We start from the raw sequence: 21,638 nt of genomic DNA, 5'->3' as shown, positions 1-21,638 counted from the left end.
CCAATCCCAACCACGGCAGGAACCATGGTGGGGACATCTCCCACCAGACCAGGTTGCCCAAAGCCATCCAACTTGTTCTTGAGCACCTCCAGGGATGGGGCACCCACAGTTTCTCTGGGCAGACTGTGCCAGAGTCTCACCACCCTCATCTGGGCTCCAAACAGCACTGTCTCTTTGGGCAGAGCATCACAGCTGGAAAAGCAACGTGAGCATGGGGCATAGCTAGGTCTTCTCCCTCTTCCATAAATAAAGATGGAATATATACAGCTCAAGGACTGGGTTCCAGGTCATCAAACAGCAGTCTACAAACAGACTAGCTGAAATGAGGCTTTTCTCATCTTTTCTCCCCAAACTACCCACTTTCCATCCACCTCCAGATGAAACTGGGTGCACAGATCTGTACCTCTTCCTCTCCCCACGTGTGGAGGAGTAAAACACAGCCCAAGCCCTGTGGGTTGGAGGAGGCTTGGGGAAAGGCAAGCGGACAAACCCAGGTCCTGAGGTAACAAAGCATCCTCAGGGCAACCACGTGCCAGCCCTCAGAGCCAGCACTGGATGGGGACTGAAGTTTCTGGGCCTCATGTGCAAAAACTTGAAGTCAGAGTGAACTCCTACCTGCCAGTAACACATCCTGCACAGCTGCCCGGGGGGTGGGGGGATCATCATCCCTGGAGGTGTTCCCCAGCTATGGGGATGTGGCACTGAGGGACATGGGCAGTGGTGGGGTGGGTTGGGCTTGGGGATCTGAGAAGTCCTTTCCAACCTGAATGATGGTGTGATTCACAGGCTTCCAGATCTGTTTGTTGTTTTGGAAGAAGCATGTGAGCACCGCAGGGCAAGGAAAGAGAAACCACTCTATGAAAAAACCCGAGCAATGTATCTCGTCTTCCACGTCCCTCGCTCTCTGCCTAAATTCAGGCTTCCCCCTGGCCATGCCCTGTTATTTAGGACAACCCAAATCCTTCAGATGCCTCTGCACGGGCGCCTGTAGCCGAGGCCACGGTGCTATCTGAATCAGACAGCAACGCCGGAGCAAAACTGTCCTTTTTTTCAGCAGTTAAATGAAAGGAGAGGGGCAGCTGCAGTGTAAGCCAATCTCAACGGCGAGGGCTGCGGGCTCTCATACCATCCAGGCCATTAGCTATATTATTAGGCAGCACAATTAAGGCTCAGGAATCTCTGCCTGTGGGACTCCAGCTGGACGGCTCCTCCACACCCCAGCCCCGAGCGCGGCGGGGAAGCGGGCCGGGCTGCCAGCCCTCCCCACGCCCCGACACATGAGCTGCCCTTTGAAGGGCTGACGTTTCTCATGGGAGATGGCGTTTTTAAGCCGAGAGCGGGTTATTGGGTTTCATGGGGATGCTTTCCAACTATTTTTTTTTATTATTTTTTTCCCGGTGGAATGGCAGAGGATTAAGTATCCTCTCCGAATCTGATGTGTGTTCCCACTCACATCTGGCCTCCTGTGAGCAGATGTTGGAAATCCTCCTTCACGCTCATGTCAGAGCTCGGCATCTGCTGGAACTGGATGATCCTCAAGGTCCCTTCCGACCTCAGCTGTTCTATGACCTGGCCCCTGCCCCGACCTCGGCCCGGCCCCGCTGAGCCTCTCTACCTGCACCAGTTTGTCGATGCCAAGGGCCCGGTCCAGCTCGGCCAGCTCGGTCTCGTCCTTGCCGCTCAGGAAGGACACGAGCTGCTCCAGCAGCGCCTTCTCATCGTTGCGGCCCTCCGGGGTGGTGGGAGGACACAGGAGCTCATCCAGCTGCGAGGTGATGCAGGGGCTGAGGAGACAAAAGCCCGAGGAGACACGTGAAGGGTTGTCAGAGCAGCGACGGGGCTGAGCCGTAGGAAATCCCGCTCTGCGCCGCGCTCTTGGCCTCCCACCCACGAGCACACTGCCAGGATGAAATCCCACAGGGAATGGAGCCAGCACTGGGCTTCGGTGGGGTTCTGGAGGACCACTTGGTGCTGTTGCTCTGCAGGAGCTGCGTGCAGGGCAGTGGGAGGCAGAGCACAGCTTGCACACGGAGCGGGGCGGGAGGTTGGGAAGGCGCTGGGACAGCTGGAAGCGAAACAGCTGAAGGCAGAGGGAACCTTTTAGCTGCAAAAAGATTTCTGACAAGCTCGCTCAATATTCTTTGGGAATAAGATTAATATGTAATGAGAGACATTCCAATGACGTGACTAATTGGAGTCAATCGGATTTGCCGGGTCTGACACAATGAAGGGAGCCATGGCACATCACGCTCGCAGAGAGACACAAAGGAGAGAACTGGAGCATGCCAGCAGTTCCCAAGCAGCAGACATGTTTATCCTTTGAGCTCCAGATGAGGACCAGATGTACAGTAAGGAACTGAAGCCAGTGGGACTGAGAGCACTGCAGCCAACACACGCAGTTTAATCCAGGGAAAGAAATACTCGGCGCTGGGATTTCTTACATTGCAGAGCAGGGGCAGAGAGGGAAGCAGGGAGGTGGAGGTGAAAAGCAGAGCTGGTTTCCTACAGCCCAGGTCTCTGCTACTGGCTGCTTTGTACTGAAGCACTCGGAGGGCCAAAGCCAAGATCAGAGCTGGCTGCTCAAAGGCATCGACCCTGCAGAGAAAGTGGGGGACTGAGTTTTTCTCTGCATTAACAGGCAATGAGAGGATGAACACAAGTTGTCAGTGTCTCTTCGGCTCACAACAGACCTCTGCATGGATGTTTTATAAGGAGACTATGGGACAATATAGCCCTTAGATAGGAAATAAAACTCCAGCAAGCCACGTATGCTGCACCCCATGCAGGTCAGCCCTATGCTGACAGGTGGGATATATTTGGTGTCAAATGCTGCGTGAAGTGCCATAAAACATCTCCCTGGCAGGGCCTTCAAAGTCTCCTGCCCAGCACAGATGTCCTGGACACCGAGGGCATCTCTGCTGGCATGGCATGCCAGTGCTGTGGCAGGCCCTGGGTGACATTCTTGATCTTGGGGCATTAGAGGAACATGAGCGAGAGCTGTCTGCAGCAGCCTGGATGTGGTTCAAGGTGCCTTGGACCTGGTCCACACTGTTTCTGCCACTCTTCTCCCGACGACACAGAGCACTTAGGCTCAGGGCACAGAAGGGAGCACGTAACCATCCCACTTGAACAAGAACTGAAGATCCAGAGGGGTTGGAGGACAAGGAGAACTTGCAAGGGAGCTCCGCATGGCCAGGCGGGTCAGCTCACTGAGCAAGGCAGGAGCTCTGATGACAGACACGTACCTTGCAGTTGGAAAACCTTCACAGCCCCTAATGGAAAAGCTCTGCTGGTAACACAGTCAAAGGAGCATTTGCTCTGCAGCTGGAGCCCCAGTGAAGGCATTCGGTGCGGAACGAGCAGAGCACATTACTAGTGCAGCTTTGAGGCTTCTCCTTGGCAGAAGCCCTGCCCTCAGCTGAAGCCTGAGCTGGGTTTTGCAGTCTGCGGCCATGCCGCCAGATGGAAACGTGCACACCCCAGCCAAGCCTCCAGTTCTGGCTTTACAGAGGAATCTGCTCTCTTAAATTTCTACGCCATTGCTTTTCAAGCCTGCTGTACCATGGCAGAGCCTGGAGATCTCTGCAAGGGCTGATGAACCCCTTCCTTGTGTTGAAGCAAGCTCTGGGAGGGGATGCTGAGGAACAACCTTACCTCCAACTCAGCGGCTGCTTTTTGCCCCTGGGGTCTCAAAGTGCTGTGCCAGAGGCTGCCAAGGCAGCTCTCACCTGTGGAGCTCCATCAGACCTAAGGCTGCTGAAGTTATTGCAGGGAAGTGAGGTGGGAAGTGAGCTGGGCACCAGAAAGGCTGCCTGGCTCCGTGCTTGGAGCACAGTGCTGCTGAGTAAGGTAAGGTCATTTTCCCCCTATAAAGCAAGTGAAGCACCATTTTAAGGAACATTTGTAGCTTAAAACCAAGATTGATTTTTTAGAACCGCTCTGCCCTTTGCTGGATGTGCCCCATGGATCTCACATTGAGGACAAAACTGTGACACCACTGGGATGTAAAAGGGAAGCTGCTTCCTTGCAGCAAGGGCTCAAGCTGATGTAAATGCTCCTCCTCATTTAAACAGGGATTGGTTTTATCTCCAAGCTCTTTCAAGCCACGAGAGGCTGAGTCTTTCCAGCCAAAATCCAAGACCCATGTGCAGCAGTGAAGACCTCTTAGGGAATTCTTTTCTTGGGCTGAGTGAAGAGTTTATAGAGATTAATCCAAACTGAGCTCCCAGAAAAAGACGTTTGGCTCTTGCCTTCCTCAAACACAATTCTTACATATTTGCTCTCTGTGGCAGGAAAACAGAAGCTGTGCTTATCCATTAAGGATTTAGTTAGCAACCCATGGATGGGTTTTGGCAGTGAGGGCTGCAAAAGGATCCTCCCAGAGCTCATCTATCTATCGAACATGTACCTGACCCCTGGGCATGGGGCAGGACTCAGCCCCTGTCCACACTGCCAGTGCTGATGGCTTGGGTCTAGGAAATCCTATGACCCCTGTATGGCATCAGGCAGAGATCACCATCAGCAGAGCTCCCTGCCTCAAAATAACTGACCTCCAGGCTCCTGCAATAGCACTGCTATGGCATTTATAGCCAAGGAGTGATGTTCCACGTTGAGGTGATGACTCTCTGGCTGCTCCGCAGGGCAAGGACCCAAAGAAGACCTTTCAGCTGAAGCCAAGCAAGTGGGGACTGCAAAGTGCTGCAGTGACACAGAGACACAAAACTATCCCGTGGCTCTCGGGATGCTGCTGCTGACCCCAGAAAGAAGAATGCAGTATTGGTTAGTGAGGACTTTCAATGTGCATACACGGGATTATTCAAGTCTGGACAAAAAATGGATGTCACAATTTTGTGCTGTCCCTACAGAGACAGCAGGCCCTGCACCTCTCAGCCCTGGCACTTCCCAACCTTCACTTTCAGGTTTCCAGATGCAGCAAAGCTGGTGCATGCCCCATTGACAGAGGAAGCAATTGCCAGGGCATCCTAAAGTCCTCCAATCCATGGGGAAGTCACCGAGCCGCAGTACTTACTCTTCAGGTTTACTCAGCGTGCCTCGGTTCATGGCTGCCATGCTGTTATCTGTCCACGGGATCTGCTCGCCCATGGCTGGCTGCCCAAACTGGTGATCTGGCACCCCCATCTCCAGCTCTGACATCCCTACGGGGAGAAGAGGGGTCGGGAGCATTAGCATGACATTTTTGTTTCTCAAAATCCAGTCAAGGCACAAGGCTGGCTCTCGAAGGCCTTGTTAGCACTGGAGATTTTAGCTGAAGAAATAGCACACACCCATTAGCATCTTCTGACTCTATTTTGGAGAAAAGTTAATTTGTGCAGGGAAAGGAGCCAACGCAATTAGATTAAGTTGAGAAGAACTTGGAGCCTGAGCTCGGGACGGGGAGATTTATGCGGGTGGAGACTTTACATCATCCAACTCGAAATAGAATCACAGAGTCACAGAACCATTAAGGCTGGAAAAGACCTCTAAGATCACCCAGTGCAACCCCAACCCATCCCCACTGTGCCTGCTGACCACGTCCCCAAGTGTCACATCCCCACCATTCTTGACACCTCCAGACGATCCTGGAACACCTTGGCCAAGTTGGCCATGGAGCCCCATGCAGATGGACACAGGGGAAAAGTCCACTTCTGGCCAGGTTGCGATTGCTGCACTGGGATACGGCCAATCTCATGGGTTTGTAGGGAAAATGCTTACAGAGGTGGTTACCGAGGATGCAAATCTTCCTTTTTTTTTCTTGACCAAGCTCTGTTGTGATGTTTTTCCCCAATAGAACACAGAGTTTTCTTGAAAACAGCTGTGACAGCACTGCTGCTGAGAACTGAGGTGGCATCGGCAGAGCTCTCAATGGGACAGAAATCCCATGGGGAGGGAAAGGACTCGGAGGCAGGACCTGGTGAGCTGATGGCACGTCCAGAACACTGCCCCATCGGGTGACAAAGCCAGCAGTGCTCGGTGTCTTCACTGTTATCCCAAGGCATCCCCATCTCCAGGCAGCGACAGCTCCTAGACTGAGCCTGTTTTGGGGGCTTTACACAGGAAACACAAGAGCCCTAAGCTTGCTCTTGGATGGAAACAGGGAGAGGTGATCCTTTACTTCTTGAAATGTCTTGAAAAAAGCCTTAAGGTTGCTTGGCAACAGGCAGATAAAAGCAGTGGCAGCAGCAGTGCTGGTGGGGCCGGCCCCGCGCAGCCGCAGTGCAGCTGCTCCAAGCCTTCCCTGCTCGCCTGACAACAGTTCCCAGTTCTGTTTCTGCTGAAAACTGCAGTTTTTTCCCAAGCTAAGCATCAGTCTGCAGCTGCTCGTGGTCGTGAAGGCGGGTGTCATACTGCAGCTGCACAACGGTCTTGAGAGGAGGAGGAAAGGTCACGGCTGGGACCCTGCAGCTGGTGCAGGGCTGATGCTGGGCACCGCTCAGAATGGGGAGGAAAACTGTAGGGCTGAGTGGCTCAGCAGGCTGGGAGTGCTGGGGAAAGAGGGAATCTGCTGGAGGAGGAAATTTCAGATGGGGAAATACAGAGCATGAGCACAAAGAACAAAGTGAAAATTCAGGGCCAGTGTGCTCCTGTGCGTCTTGCACAGACATGGGGCCACCTGAGCTACCAAGGGAGATGCCCTTCATGCAGCACATGAAACTCATTGGCAAGAGAAGATGCCAAAGGCAGGAGGTCAGTGTTGTAACAGTGTGCTGGGATGTGTGTCCACCTAACGCAGCACTCAGGGCAAGAGCTGTGACACATGCAGGATGCAGGATGGCAGGGGACAGCAGCTCAGTCCCATCCCACACCATCCTTGCTACTACGTTGGAGGAGCAGAGCTGGGCTGCTGCATTTCTGGGAGGTCTCTCTCCCAGCTCACGTTCAGCACTGCACGATGTTCATAGAATCACAGAATCACAGGGGGTGGAAGGGACCTCTAGAGATCATCGAGTCCAACCCCCTGCCAAAGCAGTTCCCTACACCAGGTCACACAGGTAGGCGTCCAGGTGGGTCCTGAATATCTCCAGAGAAGGAGATTCCACAGCCCCCCTGTGCAGCTGTGCCTGTGCTCCGTCACCCTCACCGTAAATCAGTTCCCACACATTCGTGCAGAACCTCCTGTGCTGCAGTTTCTGTCTGTTCCCCCTTGTCCTGTCTCCACACACTGCTGAAAAGAGTCTGTCGTCGCCACTTTGTCCCCCACACCTCAGATATTTATAAACCTGGATCAGGTCCCCTCTCAGTCTTCTTTTCTCAAGGCTAGACAGCCCCAGTTCACTTAGCCTTTCTTCATAGGGGAGATCCTCCAGGCCCTTCACCATCTTTGTGGCCCTGCGCTGGACTCTTTCCAAGAGATTCCTGTCTTTTTTATACCGGGGAGCCCAGAACTGGACACAGTAGTCCAGGTGAGGCCTCACCAGGGCAGAGTAGAGGGGGAGGATCACCTCCCTTGACCTGCTGGCCACGCTCTTTTTAATGCATCCCAGAATGCCATTGGCCCTCCTGGCCACGAGGGCACACTGCTGGCTCATGGTCAACCTGTCGTCCACCAGGACACCCAGGTCCCTCTCTACAGAGCTCCTCTCCAGCAGCTCATCCCCCAGCCTGTACTGGTTCATGCAATTATTCCTCCCTAGTTGCAAGACTCTACACTTGCTTTTGTTAAATTTCATCTGGTTTCTGACTGCCCAGCTCTCCAGCCTGTCCAGGTCTTGCTGAATGGCAGCACAGCCTTCAGGCGTGTCAGCCAATCCTCCCAACTGGAGGTGGCTGGAGATGGCATCCAGCACTAGCTGTTCCATCACCTTTCCAGGGACAGAGGTGAGGCTGACTGGCCTATAATTACCCACATCTTCCTTCTTGCCCCTTTTGAAGACCAGAGTGCCATTGGCTATCCTCCAGTCATCAGGCACATCCCCCATTCTCCAAGACCTCTCAAAGATGATAGAGAGCAGCTCAGCAATCACCTCTGCCAGCTGTTGTTGAACCTTTGAGGTGAGCCCCTCGTTCCTGCAGCCACGTACCAGCAAAGCCAAGCTGCTGGGTAGACCTGGCCACTGCACAGTGCAGCCTTTCTCGCTGTCACCCAGAAGCAGAGCAGGGCACTCCAGGCTTCATGGAAATCAACCCTATCTTGGTATGAACCTTACTCATGGTGCGGGTAGGCCCTGACACAGGTTGTGTAGGGAAGTGGTGGGCACCCCATTCTTGGCAGTGGCCAAACCTAGGCTGGAAGGGGCTCTGGGCAGCCAGCCCATGGCAGGGCTTGGAACTGGGTGGACTTGGAACTGGGTGGTCTCTTTCAACCCAAACCAAGACACCTGAGCTTGCTTCATGCAGCTGTAGGGAGGTGGAAGGTTTGGGTTTGCAGTCTTGAGATGTCGGAAGGGCTCCTCTCCCCATAGGTGCTCTCTCATGCTCTCTCCCATGGCTATTTTTTAGACTTATAAAGAAGAAAAGGTGGACAGGGGGCATTTTTAAGCCCAGGCCTGCCACCCTGCACCTCTTCAGCACCCACAAGCATGAACACAGAATCACAGAAACATTCAGGCTGGGAAAGACCTCTGAGATCCCCAAGTCCAACCCCACCCACCGTGCCCACTGCCCACGTCCTTCAGTGCCACGTCCCCACAGTTCTGGAGCACCTTCAGGGATGGTGACCCCACCACCTCCCTGTGCAGCTGTGCCACTGCAGCACTGCTCTATAAGAGCAGAAATATCTCCTAATACCCAACCTCAACCTCTCCTGCTGCAACTCGAGGCCATCACCTCTCAAGTCATCCCCGCTTGTAACGGCGAGGCCTGCCCCCAAAAAAGCCCTTCAAGACAGAGATTTCTCATCACATCCGCCTTCTGCTGTCACAGCTGGCTGGGCAGAGCAGAGCCCATGGCAGCACGTACCTGTGTCAGGTGGGAAGGGGTTTGGTCCTGGCACAGTGCCCCTGCCCTGCTCGGCGGGCGCGCGGGGCCGCGGGCTGCTGCCGTTGGTTGCAGGGAAAGCAACAGGCCTGAGCTGAGCTGGCTCCAGAGGGTCGCAGAACTCAAAGGGGGCCCGAGCTGCCTGCATGCCCTGCCCGCTGCTGATAGCTGGGTTTGGAAAACAAAGACAGACATGTGTGTATAAAGATTCAGATCTCTCCCCAAGAGCTCATCACGACACCACCGGTAGATGCAGTGCCCCGCCAGGATGCTGACACTGGGGACTGTGGGGTCAGGGAGAAGGCTTGCATCTGTAATACGTAGATAAATAGGTTTTGGGCATCACTAGAAGAGAGGATGAGGACCAATTCCTGCACAGTGAATGGGGAATCCTCTCAGGGGAGAGGCAGGAGTAGGAGCGATGCTCCACCACGCTGCCTGTGCTCACTCCAGCTATGTTCTGCTGGGCACTGCTGGCTTTAAATCAATTCAAACCACATGGGAAAACGATGCTGCTCAGCCTCGCATCGTTACGATTCTCATTTGCATGGATTTTTACAAGTTTAGCTGCAGCCTGCCAGTGGGGAGCACATAGCAAATGCCTGTGTTCACGCTCAGACCTTCTTTTTTGTATATCTGCTGGGCACTGATGCAGGGGATGGAATAAACTACAGCTGTGCACCAGGAAAAATCACACGTGGGACAGGCAAAGCCCTACAGGACCAGTCCTGGCTGGGGTGCTCGTGCTGGAGCTGGCAGGGGACTAAAGGGCACCAGTGAGGGCTGCTGGTGAGGACAGGCACGTGGCAACAGCACTGTGGCCAGGGTGTGGTTGTAGAGCCAAGTTCATGCTCTGCTTGGTAAAAGCTTGCTGGCCACAGCACGAGGATGCCAAGGAGCCACAGCTGGGGCCCTGACTTTCTCACTTGCTTGTCGGCTCCTTCAGGAGGGAAACCTTCATTTCTAGGGGTGAAGCTGCTCGCTCTGGAGAAAAATCAGGGTGTTCTTTCCATTCTAACCCCTCCCTGTCAGTTCTGACACCAAACCTGGCTGCACTCAGTCTCAAAGCTCTGCTTGAAAGTGACAGCAACGCTTCCAAACCTCCATTCCCAGGCGTCAAACTGCTCAATATGGACAGAACCCAAATCCCCCAGGGCATCCCCTGCGCTCCCACCCACCCGAGGACCCCACATGGGGATGAACCCAGGGCTGACACCTACGGTTGAGGCCGGCGGGGGCTCTGGGGGCAGTGCTGGGCTGCAGGGGGGCTGCCAGCATTTCGGGTTTGACGGCCACGCCGCTCTCGCTCCTCTCCGGCCCGCACAGCCCTGGCAGCTGGGCAGCTTTCTCCAGGGATGGCAGGAGCTGGTCCAGCTGCTCCAGTTCAGCAGCAAACTAAGGAAGGAAAGGAGAGTTCAGGTTGGTGAGTTTGATTCCTTCTCCAACTCTGGGCATTGATATGAAAGTGAGATTCTTGGGAAAGGATCAGCTTCCAATTACTGAAATGGGCAGCAGAGATGCTTCGGGTCAAAACCACTCCAGAGCAGTGGTGGCACTGGGATGGAATTAAGCAATGCTGGGATGATCCCTGGACAATCCCAGATGAATGCTCATGGAATCACAGAACCATTCAGGTTGGAAAAGGACTTCAAGATCCCCCTGTCCAACCCCAGCCCACCCCCCATGCTCACTGCCCACGTCCCTCAGTGCCACATCCCCACAGCTCTGGAGCACCTCCAGGGATGGTGACCCCACCACGTCCCTGAGCAGCTGTGCCAATACCTACCCACACACAAATGACCACAGGGACAAGGATGTCCCCACCACTGAGCTCCATCCATGGCTGCAACCCACTCCAGAAGTGACTGCCCCAGAGTGCTCTCCTGTGTGTGCCTGGGGGACACGACCACCTCAGTGGTGAAGAAAATGCCATCCAGCTCCTTCAGCCCTCATCAAGGCTGAGAGTGGATGAGCTGATGTTTAGTCCAAGGACTTGAGGAAATGGGGAAGGTGCTGGGGAAGGGATTTGTGCTGGTGGATGTAATAGCTGCAGGTAGGGATTTAAGGGTCCAAGGTAAATGAGCTTTGGTTAACAAGAAAAATATCTCAAAGGGAGCCAAATATTTTAAAATCTAAGGGCACTCTGTGTTTCCAGAAAAGCAACTCCTGGGTGTTTGGAAAAGTCTGGCCACTAACGTGTGGAAATGAGCAGACAACCTGAAAGTGCACTAAAAACCTTTGTGTATGACAGAGGGGTTCAGGGTCACTGTTCTCCACGGGTCCAACTGAAAGACGTCTCCAGATCTACCCAAGTGTGGCAAGAAAAACTGCAGAAGACAGCTCTGTCTGCTTGCATTACTTCTCACTTTCCCTCCCCCTTTCTGAATAAGGACAAAAAAAACCCAACCCCAAACAATTCAATATCAAGCACCTAACAAAGGGATCACACAGGAGGAATGCTGTGGGATCCCAGGGGGGGCTGAACCCCCATAGGCCCCTCTGACATCCCCACAGATGTCACATTTCTGTCCTGACCTTGAGTGGGGCTCTGTCCCTGTCCCCCTGCCTGTATGAATGACTTGGGGTTGTTAACACACACGGCAGATCACGCCAGCACCTCTCCACTTGGATGCCCTCCTTGGGCATCCTCCCTCCAGTAACAACAGTGAGCAGAAGGCTGGAAACCAAACCACACTGCTGCAAATGTGTGTGGGGGGGTGAAGGACAAAGCAGAGAGCTGCGGGTCTGAGAGAGACGGCACAGAGCAAGCTGCAGTCAGAGCTGAGCATCCCCGAGCATCTTCCTTTCCTGGAAGAGATTCTGGAGGATCATGGGGCATCTTGCAGAGAAAGGAAGTGAGGTCATGTTCTTGGAAACGAGTACAAGGATGAGTTGGGAAGGAAATAATTTCTTGAGGTGAGTGGCAAGCTGCAGCGTGCCCCCCCAGCACGTTGCCCTGACTGATATTTCGATGGAAACATGAAGACCAGGTAAGTGCTTGGTTTTATTTGCAACGGCAGCTCCTCTCCCCATGGCTCTTTGAAGCAATCCAGCTCGCAGAAACCATGCAGCACCGAGCTCTGTCCTCAGATGCTGAGCAGTTATGGGCTGTTTGCTACTCTGAACATGCGGGTGAAGGCACCAGGACCCCACTCCACCCTCTGTGATTAACCCTTAGGAGCACTTGTCCCCCAGAGTTGAGCATGTTGCTCACTGCCCCCGCTGGGAGCAGTGCAACCCTCTGCAGCGTGCCCAGCTCTGTGCTAGCATCCCAAAACTGGATGGCAGCAGGCTCCCTTCCAACACAGGCACATCCTGACTTGGGTCTTCTCAACACAGAGGCAATTCAGAGAACCACAGAACCATTCAGGTTGAAAAAGACCTCTGAGATCCCCAAGTCCAACCTCAGCCCATCCCCCCGTGCCCACTGCTCACGTCCCTCAGTGCCACATCCCAATGTTCCCTGAGCACCTCCAGGGATGGTGACCCTGCCACATCCCTGGGCAGCCAACCTAACCCTTGCCTGCAGGATAACTGACCACAACTCCCAGGCAAACTGAGCCCTTAACCCTATTAAGAGACTCATTGTGTGCTGCTGCTGGAGGCTTTGGGAGCGCTCCGTTATTCACACCGCACCTCTCAGCCCCATTTGACACAGTCAGTAAGCAGGCTATCAGCTCTGCTCTGAATGTCAGCCTCTCTGTTCTCTTTGCTTAAAAAGGATTAAGCAGCCTTATCCATGTTACCATCTCCCCTGGCTTTCAAAAATAAGAAATCTCTTCTATTCATAGCCGCATGTAATGAATATTTATACACTCAAATCTCTATTGCGGAGATCTGTCACTGGATTATTCAATTTAATAATACTTTTAGGATAACTAAAAGGCCTGTATAATTGCTAATCTCAGCCAACAAGAGGGCAACAGATTGAGAATTCCTGGGGACACGAGCCCTGAATGTGCCCAGAGATGCAGAATTAAGAACCCTTTCACTTGGCAAGGCTCGCACAGCCCCCTCCCCATTCAGGCCTGCCACCTGCAGCAAGCAGCACTGTTTCTTTCCTAGTTTTATACACCTCAGGAAAGCTTCTTCCCTCCTCTATCAGCATCGCCTTGAAGCTCTGAGGTACCAAAACATGAAAGCACCTTTAAGTCTGGGAAGGACTATTATGATCACGGAGTCCAACCCCGGCTCAACCCCACTGTGCCCACTGCCCACGTCCCTCAGTGCCACATCCCCACGTTCCCTGAGCACCTCCAGGGACGGTGACCCCACCAGCTCCCTGTGCAGTGGTTCCCCTCCACTCTGCCCCAGGGCTGTACCGCTGCCAGGGGTTGTTGTGGCCCAAGTGCAGGATGACAGACACTCAATGAGCCCGACTTTATGGTGGCACTGACCCCAAAGGCAGAGCAGACCCACCTGGCCCTGTGACTCCAGCTTGACCTCCTCTGCAGCCGGCGGCTTGGCCAGCGGCACTGGGGTGGTGTTGCAGGGCTCCATCTGCTCCGTCTTCTCCACCTTCACCTTCACATCATCCAGGCTGAGGGCTGGGGCAGAGGCGAGCTCCTTCTCATCCTTATCAAGCAGATAACGCAGGAGCTGGTGATCCTTGACATCTTTCTTTTTCATGGCATCCGACTCCAGCTTGATGTCCGGGGTGCCCGGCAGCTGGCTCGGAGCTGTCGGCGTGGTGGCGGGGTTGGGGACATTATCCTTTTTATCGTGCTCCATGGCCAAGGTGGTGATGTCAGAAGGGCTGCCCTCCTGAAGGAGTCTATGCAATATCTTGTGCCGCTCTGTCAGCGAGCTGTGGGAGGAGGGACAGGTGCTGCCGGGCGGGTTGCCGGCACCCAGCGCGCCCGTGGTGCCCGCGCAGACCAACGAATCCTTGCAGCTCGTGTCTGCGTCCGCGTGCCGAAGCTGCTGCTCCGCCGTGCTGGCCAGCAGCTGGACCAGCTTGTGGCTGGTGGCTTGGGAGCACTTGCTCTCCCCCTCCGTGAGCCTCTCGCTGCCGTGCAGCACGCCCGAGTCCAGCGGCTTGCCGTCGCCCGCGCCGCCATCGGACTGGATCATCTCGCTCAGGATGGAGGCGATCTCCTTGCTGTCCTTGGACTCTGCTTTCATGGGCTGCATGCCGAGGCGGCCGGGTGAGCTCTGGGAGCTCAGCTGTCTCAGCACGGGGGGTGGTGTGGAGTAACCCACCGGTGTGCTGGCACCTTCGCTGAGCCCCTGTAAAGAGTTTATGGGGGCGGTGGGAAAGGACCTGGAGCCGCCGCCGCCGCCACCATTGGTGCCCCCGCCGCTGTTGGCCATGCCCACGGGGGAGTGCATGGTGGGCATGGTGGGAGAGAAGGGATTGCTCGGTCCCCGGGGTCGGGGGACCAGCCCCGGGCTGACCCGGTGCCTAGGAGACATGAATTGCGGAGGGGTGATCCCTGGGCTGTTCATGGGGGAGCTATTGAGGTTTAAAGTGTGGTTACTGTTCGGGGGACCAGCTTGTCCCTGGCTTAAGGCAACATTGGCTCCTATCTGGTTCCCAGGAGAACAGCCGAAGCTCGGTTGGCTGGTGCTGGAGTTGCTGCTGTGGAGGCTGGCACCGGGCTGCTGGTTGCCAGGGGTGGCCAGCATGCTGCCGTTGGAGGGAGGGATGGAGGGCGGCAGGGCCATGCCTTGCCCGGGGGAGATGCTGGGGTTCAGTGAAGGGCTGACCCGTGGAAGGGCCATGGCCGAGTTAGTGTTCTCCTGGGGGGACAGCATGCCGTGATCCCTGCCGGAGACAGAAGGGAAAGGGAGAAACACGTAAGGCTTCATTCAAACCTTTGGTATTACTTGAAACAGCTCCCGCCACCCTTTTATTCTGCAGGGCCCACAGACTCACCTCACCCTGTTCTGCCAGTTCTCCAGAGCCTCTCCCTCCCCAAATATTTCACTGAAGTTCTCTGGGCAAGGCAGAAATCTCAAGCACGTCTCTAAAGCCCCATCTGAACTCCTGCTGTTGCCTGTTTGCCAAATGGCAATCACCAGTAAAAAGCAGCAGAGCTGCTTCACGCTGCTGTTCAGACCTGGATCTGTGATGGGGATCCCACCTCTAAACCAGCACCACGAGCCATGGCTGCAATGGGTCAGGCATGGGTTCCTCGATTCCTAAATCACCAACCTGAGCACGGCTCTGCAGCAGCGGTACAGGAGCGTACCTGTCAATGATGTGGATGCCCATGATGAAGGGCTGCACTTCTGGGCTGGAGGGGTAGCAGAGCTTGCACTTGGTGTGGGCGCTGAGCACCGTCCCGTCGCTCAGGGTGAATCGGTACGACGGGCTGAAGGCCGTGCCACGTGTCATCACTGAAGGGACAACCAAAAACACAGCAACCTTCATCACCTTTACCTTTAGCAACAACAGCACAACCCCTGAAGCATGAGGAGGAGGGTGGGGGAAGAAGCTCATGGCAAGCAAAGCCACGTGCTGTATTTTTACTAACTGCTTACACCCAGCAGCCTCCGTGTGAATGAGAGAGGTCAGAATGACTCCGGGTGTACACACATCCTCCCAGCTCCCTTTTCCAGCTCTGAACCAGTGTCCTGCAATGGGTATCTCAAAAGTATGTGGTCAACACTTGCTCTCCAATGACACTGGGGATGGTGAGTGCACACGGCACAGGAAAAGAAAAGGACAGTTGTATTCAGCTCAATGGAATGCCCACATCTGGCCTGTGGAGATGTGCCTCGATTCTGTATTTCCCCATACGTGGCCCAGCTCTGCTGCTCAGCAGCTGGAGGAGCTCCTCCAGCCCTGCTCAGCCACCTCACCTCACCCTCCAGCACTCTGCAATTATTATTGCAGTGTTTGTTTTCCCAGAAAGCACTTATCCAGCAACAAGGACTATGCATCAACTCGGTACTACCGCTGCTCAGCACGAGAGGGAGAGAGGCGGTGAGAGGAGCTTGTTACCTTCTTGAAATAGCTGCTTGGCGTAAGATGGCTCTCTGCCCTGAGGCTGGAAGAAAGCATAGATGCATTTCCGCACTAAATCTTCCCAGCCCGTCCTGCCGGCAGCTCTCAGGGAGCTGGTGTCGATGGAGATGATTTTACCTGGGTGGAGAGAGAAGAGCCACGTTACTCAGGCATGGCAGAACGCGTGCACTCAGTGTGTGCTCCTGCACAAAGAGCTCTCCGGTGCTGGGAAATGCAGGCAGCTCTGTGAAGCTGCTACTACAGAGATGGAGAGGTAGCAGAGAGCCTGGATGCAGCCTTAAGGATTCACGGGCTGCAGGGAAGTCCGTGGTGGTGATGAACTGTCAGAAAGAAGGCCAACAGAACAGAAGAAGAAAGCGATATTCGGCTGACAGCAACCCCAGATCTGAATGGTGACGTTCCCATTGATCAGCAACCTCAGTATCCCCTGAAATCAAATGGAGGATAGAGTGGCTGCGTGTGTGGTACGTCTGACCAGTCCTGCACCCCTCTCCATGAGCCACGAGTGCAGCTTTCCTTCTGCTAGCTGAGGAAACCACCAAATCCAGCACTTGCTGCAGAGCCCAGCCTTCAGCACCCTGCCCAAAGCCTCGGGAGGGCTCAAGAACTCGCCAGTGATGGAGGAGGTGGGATGCACCCTGGGGATGCACACAGCAAGGACAGCTCAGCAAGGATGCTGCTGCACAGGAGGAGCCCCACCATGGACATTACCTGTGGTGTCTTGCTTGGTCACGAAGGATTCAGAAGGGGTGACGGCTGCTGGTCGAGGTAACCTTCTCGCAATGCATATCAGACAGGACTGGAAATCTGCCAAACAAGAAGGAGGAGGGAATAGGAGGATGAGAAAAGTCACACGTTGCAGCCTCCCCTTGCAATTCAGAATGTTAATTACAGTAAGGCTGCGGTGCTCAATGGCCACATCCGGCCCTGGAAGTGTTTACCCCAAGCAGTCCTCCAGCCCTTCAGAGCACGGAGGCTCTCTGTAAACTGTATGAAGTTTGTTGGGAGAGGTTTCCAGTGTTTGGAGAAATTAATTGTAAAGGCTTTTCAGATCTGGCAGTGTTGTACAATAAAAGTCAGCACTGAAAGCCAGCAACTGTCAGCTTCAGGCAAAGCATTTGGTCATAAAATACCATAATTTATTCCTTCCAGTCGTGATCTCCTGCGTAAACCGCAATGGATTAATTCAGCTAATGTGCTGGAAAATAAGAGTTGGTACACAGAGATGAGAGCTACAGCATTTGCAGGGAAGCTCCCTCACTCTCCTGCTCTGAGGCCTTGCACCAGGAAAGCAGGAGCCCTGCTGCCACCAGCGTGACCATACCCCTTCAAAATCCTACAGGGATTTGCTTTGGCCAAAACCATGCCACCAGCGTGGTGCTGAGCAGCTCCTGGTGCTGGGAATGTTCCTGATGGTTGGGCATTTGCTGCACATGCTATTGATTACAGTGCAATGACAGCCTGGGCTCACCCAACAGTATCTTCCGTCTGCAGCCTGCTGGGAAAAGGTTGTGCAGGCAGAGCTTTGTCTGCTGATTATAGAACTGTAGGGTCATTAAGGTTGGAGAAGACCTCAGATCATCAAGCCCAATCTCTGACCCATCACCACCGTGCCCACTCAAAGAATCATTGAGCCATTATGGTTGGCTAAGACCTCCAAGCTCAAGTCCAGCCACTGACTCATCACCATCATGCCCACTACGCTATGTCCCTAAATGTAATCATAGGCCCATGAAGGCTGGAAAACACCATAAGGATAATCAAATCCAACCGTTCACCCATCACCACCATGCCAACTAAACCATGTCCCTAAGTGCTACATCTATAGGATTTCTCTTTCCTTACTCAACACTGATTGCAAGGTGCCCCTAAAGCTGCTTCTGGACAGCCACGGACTCCTCTTCAGAAGTCAGCTTGCATGTTTTACGGTGAAAATCCTGGAGGGACAGCTCTCCTCCTCCCCACCCCCTTCCCACAGCAGGGCTGGAGGTGAAGGCTCTGCCCTACCTTCTCCTTCCTCCTTGAACGACTTGGGCTGGGAAACGGTGAAGCACTGCATCACCTCGTAGCGCTGCCGAGCCTCCTGGTTCTCAGAGCCGGGCTCGTCGGGCGGCCGGATCAGCATCCTGCAGCTGAACGTGTGGCTGTTGCGCCGGGTTGCTTCCTGAGGCCAGGGAACTCCGTTCACTGGGGTGGGAGGGAGAAAGGAGGAGAGGGGGTGTTATAAGTTGTGGCATATTGCAAAGATGAAGCTCCACGGAGCAGAGCTCTGATCCTGACTGCAGAGTAGAAGCCTGTGCAAGGCTGGGCCTGCTGTGCCCACGTTGCTGGGTGTTATTTAGCCACTGTGATCCTGAAGCATGGCAGCACAGCAGCTCCCTGCACAAGGAGCCTCAGCACAGGCTATCCAGACAGCGATGTCAGTGGGATCCCACCTATCTGCAGTCAAACTTTCCACCAAATGCTGCTATCTGTGAATGAACTGTCCAAACAATAGGGAAAAAGCTCTGCTGAATTCAGGCTGGAGGAGAAGCGATGCTACAGCCTGGGACATTTGTTTAGGGGGTGGCTGGTAAACCTCCAAAGACCCCATGCATGCATCGGCGATTCCAGATGAGCAGTAAAAGGAGCTACATCTCACAATGAGATCAACGTCATCACACTGCTGTCAGTGATGCCACCTCTATCTTACAGACAGGGAAACTGAGGCACAGGTGGCTGAGTCGCTCCCAGCACCTGGAAGAGCTCCTGGCTTTTGCCATTGCACTGGAAATCCCAAAACGATGCTCCTGGGGTGTGCGCAGCAAGCCAGCTTCCAGCTGGGCATCCCACAGAGCTGGATTTCCTCTTTGCTTCTCATTTCTTCCTTCTCACTTCTGGGGCTGACGAAAAGGGAAATCACTGCCACTCTCACTGCAGCAAGACCTCCTGGTGCTGGTCCATGGTCCACCAGGCTGAGGACAAGGGGCTGCAGCCCAAGAGAAGCTTCAGCATGATTTCACAGTGGTGCATCTCACTGCAATGAAAACCTTCCCCTGGCTTTCCTCGGAAGTGGTTTAACCACCGTGGCACATTCAAGGTCTCCCCAGACACATGTAGAAAGGCTGATGTTGCTAACCCTCTCCAGCATCTCTGTGGAGACCCATGTTCAGCCCGAGTGATTTTGCCACCAGCAGATTGTGAAGCTCTCGTACAGCCTGCTCTGCCAGAAGAGCTAAGGGGCTTGTAACATCCAAGCAAAAGAAAACACACAGCTGCTCCCAGGTAACCGCAGGGAAAAGACAAAGCCTGAAGCTCCATAAGCTCAAATCAATGCGTGCCCATAGATACAGGTGTTTTAAGACAGCACTGCACTTACCCAGAGGGAAGACAACTGCGAATTTCCAAAACAAAAAGGAAAGAAAATAAAAGCCCTGTTTTTAAGTCAAGCTATTTGGAAAAGGCATGTTTGTGGTTTGACAATAATGGGTATTTCTTCACAGTCGTCAGTGGATGTGGTGCCTCACCCGCGTTATCCATCCGGTTCAGCAGAGGAGCATCACCTCAGCACAACCCTGTGCCACGGGGCTGCGTGCTGAGTGTGGTGTGAGGAGGGTGCTGGCAGAGCCCCTTGCTCTGGGCAGACCCCCAGGCAAAGCAGTCCTGGTGTTTTGCTGCTCAGCACCAGCCACGAACCCCTGCTCAGGATGCTCTGAGCTGTTTCTTGGGCTTTCAGCTCAACACTGACCAAAGAACAATTTGACCAAAGAGAATTCTGTCTCTCCAAGCACACACAGACTTCGTGGCTCCTTCCTCTGCCACACGGCAGCAGCCTCTTAGGGTCTGCAGATGGATAACTTCATTGAGGCAATGAATAAAAGCTGCTCCTTCAATGGCCTTCACAGCCACGTGAGTGCCTTTGTCATGTGGCATTTCCTCCCAGCTGTCCATTTGCCAGCGTGGAGAACCACTGTGAGCTTACAACACGCAGGAGATGACCAGCAGCACCCAAGTGATGACTCCACTGATGCTGATGGAAGGCACTGAAGCAGCGAGGCTGTGTATCACATAAATGCAGCAGAGCTTCCCTAAGTGCAGCCCGTCCCATGGCAAAATGTGATGGGCTCTGACAGCAGCTGGGGACAAAACCCCTTAAAATTGCCCCATTACATTCAAAGCTCTGCAGATGGGGGTTTAATGGAGGCTGTCGAGGGCGGGGGGTGGGGGGTGGCAGAGGCTCTTACTGAGAGTTAAATTACAGTGCCGTTGAGTAAGCACATTATTTTAAAAATGAGCTTAAATGCCGATTTAGTGATATGCATTTTGGCAAGTGAACAAGCAGTCGATGGGATCAGGCTGGATTCTTTACACGAACTCACCAACAAAGCCCAGCAAGTCCTTCCCCAGCTCCAACTCGACGTGGAGCTGAGGCACTGAAAGCTGAAGTTTTCTGAGCGGTGAAAGACAGATTACTTCCAGAGTGCCATCCATTAGCACTGCTATTTGTTCGTTAAGTCTAATATTGATTTTTCACTGGGAGGATGTATTTCAGCAGGTAGAAGTTTATGGCTCATTACCTGGGGAGGGTGTAGCTCTGAATTTCAGTGCACTTGAAACAATACACAAATGGCAGGTGGCTTCGCTGAAGAGCGAGCTTTGGGCCAGCAGCTTTCTTACCTAGAGACTTGGGCAACAAGTTCTTGACAAACTCGGTGTGATCCCCCACGTGCAGGATGCTGTAGACACTGGTGTTCATGAGCTCCTCCTGGTTGTACCCCAGGTAGCTGGTGACGTTCTCAGAGACGAAGACGATCCTCCCTTCGCGATTCACGACGAAGAAGAAGCCGTCCAATGCCTGCAATGGGATGAAGGAGGTCAGAGAGCAGGCACTGCATCCCTGCACTGCAGCAGGGACAGGTCCTGTGCTGAGGATTCACTCTGTGACCATGGGAAACCTCCCCGTGCCTCCTGCCCCAACCCTTCGTCCCATCACGTAAATCTCAGATGGCTCTCAAGCAGGAGATGATGAGGAAGGACAGATCTCACGCATCTCATGAGCAAACGACTTCAGAAAGCACAATATAATGGTTTTAAACTAAAAGAGAGGAGATTTAGATTGGATGTTGGAAGGAAATTCTTTACTCAGAGGGCCTTGGCACTGCACATAGAAACTGTGGATGCCCCATCCCTGGGGGCATTCAAGGCCAGGCTGAACAAGGCCCTGGGCAGCCTGATCTGGCTGGGGACCCACAGCAGGAGGATGAAACTAGATGGACGTTAAGGTCCCTTCCAATCCAAGCCCAAGCCATTCCAACCCAAGGCTGGAAAAGACATCTATGACCATCAAGTCCAACCATCAACCCATCACCACCATCCCTCAGTGCCACAATGACCCTTTTCTCGATTCTGTGATCACGTAAGTAATGTGACTTCACTTCTTCTGACACAATTAACATCTCTTGTTAATTCTCTAAGCTCTCTCTCTTCTCCCCATCAGCAATTGCTTTCCACTCAACACACCCGAAGTTCCTTGACACAAGCAAGGGCCACCTGAATGAAGCCGAGCAGCTGACATGAAAGCACAATTACAGCTGCACACACTTGATGGCACAAAGGAGTAAACACGAGGATCAGTGTTGTGGTTAGCTGAGGGGCACTAATGGTAACGAGGTATTTCATAACCACCACGGATCCTTTGCTAGAGATCAAATAACAGTACATTTGCTTAAACATGTTCTAAGGTCTGCGAGCTACACTGAGGACGTCTCTGCTT

General features: G+C 53.8%; 1 protein-coding gene across 7 annotated transcripts in view; it reads right to left on the bottom strand.

Annotated features, from left to right (window-relative positions):
• The window catches only part of NCOA1 (nuclear receptor coactivator 1), a 141,797-nt gene that overhangs the window by 5,739 nt on the left and 114,420 nt on the right, over nt 1–21,638 (bottom strand). For all 7 annotated transcript variants that reach the window (XM_065730491.1, XM_065730490.1, XM_065730485.1 and 4 more), the window contains 10 exons: nt 20,543–20,720; nt 17,894–18,073; nt 16,598–16,693; nt 15,863–16,003; nt 15,108–15,255; nt 13,333–14,680; nt 10,134–10,308; nt 8,896–9,081; nt 5,030–5,156; nt 1,616–1,784 (listed from right to left, as the gene is read on the bottom strand). In XM_065730491.1, the coding sequence (XP_065586563.1) occupies nt 1,616–1,784; nt 5,030–5,156; nt 8,896–9,081; nt 10,134–10,308; nt 13,333–14,680; nt 15,108–15,255; nt 15,863–16,003; nt 16,598–16,693; nt 17,894–18,073; nt 20,543–20,720 (2,748 nt within the window). The remainder of the gene's footprint in view (nt 1–1,615; nt 1,785–5,029; nt 5,157–8,895; nt 9,082–10,133; nt 10,309–13,332; nt 14,681–15,107; nt 15,256–15,862; nt 16,004–16,597; nt 16,694–17,893; nt 18,074–20,542; nt 20,721–21,638) is intronic.

The sequence above is a fragment of the Cyrtonyx montezumae genome, unplaced genomic scaffold (genome assembly GCF_038088225.1).
Source record: "Cyrtonyx montezumae isolate F1298 unplaced genomic scaffold, pur_monq_1.0 scaffold_13, whole genome shotgun sequence".
In the NCBI taxonomy this organism is placed as follows: domain Eukaryota; kingdom Metazoa; phylum Chordata; class Aves; order Galliformes; family Odontophoridae; genus Cyrtonyx; species Cyrtonyx montezumae.
Note: the sequence above shows the minus strand (reverse complement) of the source record. Positions and strands in the feature narration are given on the sequence as shown.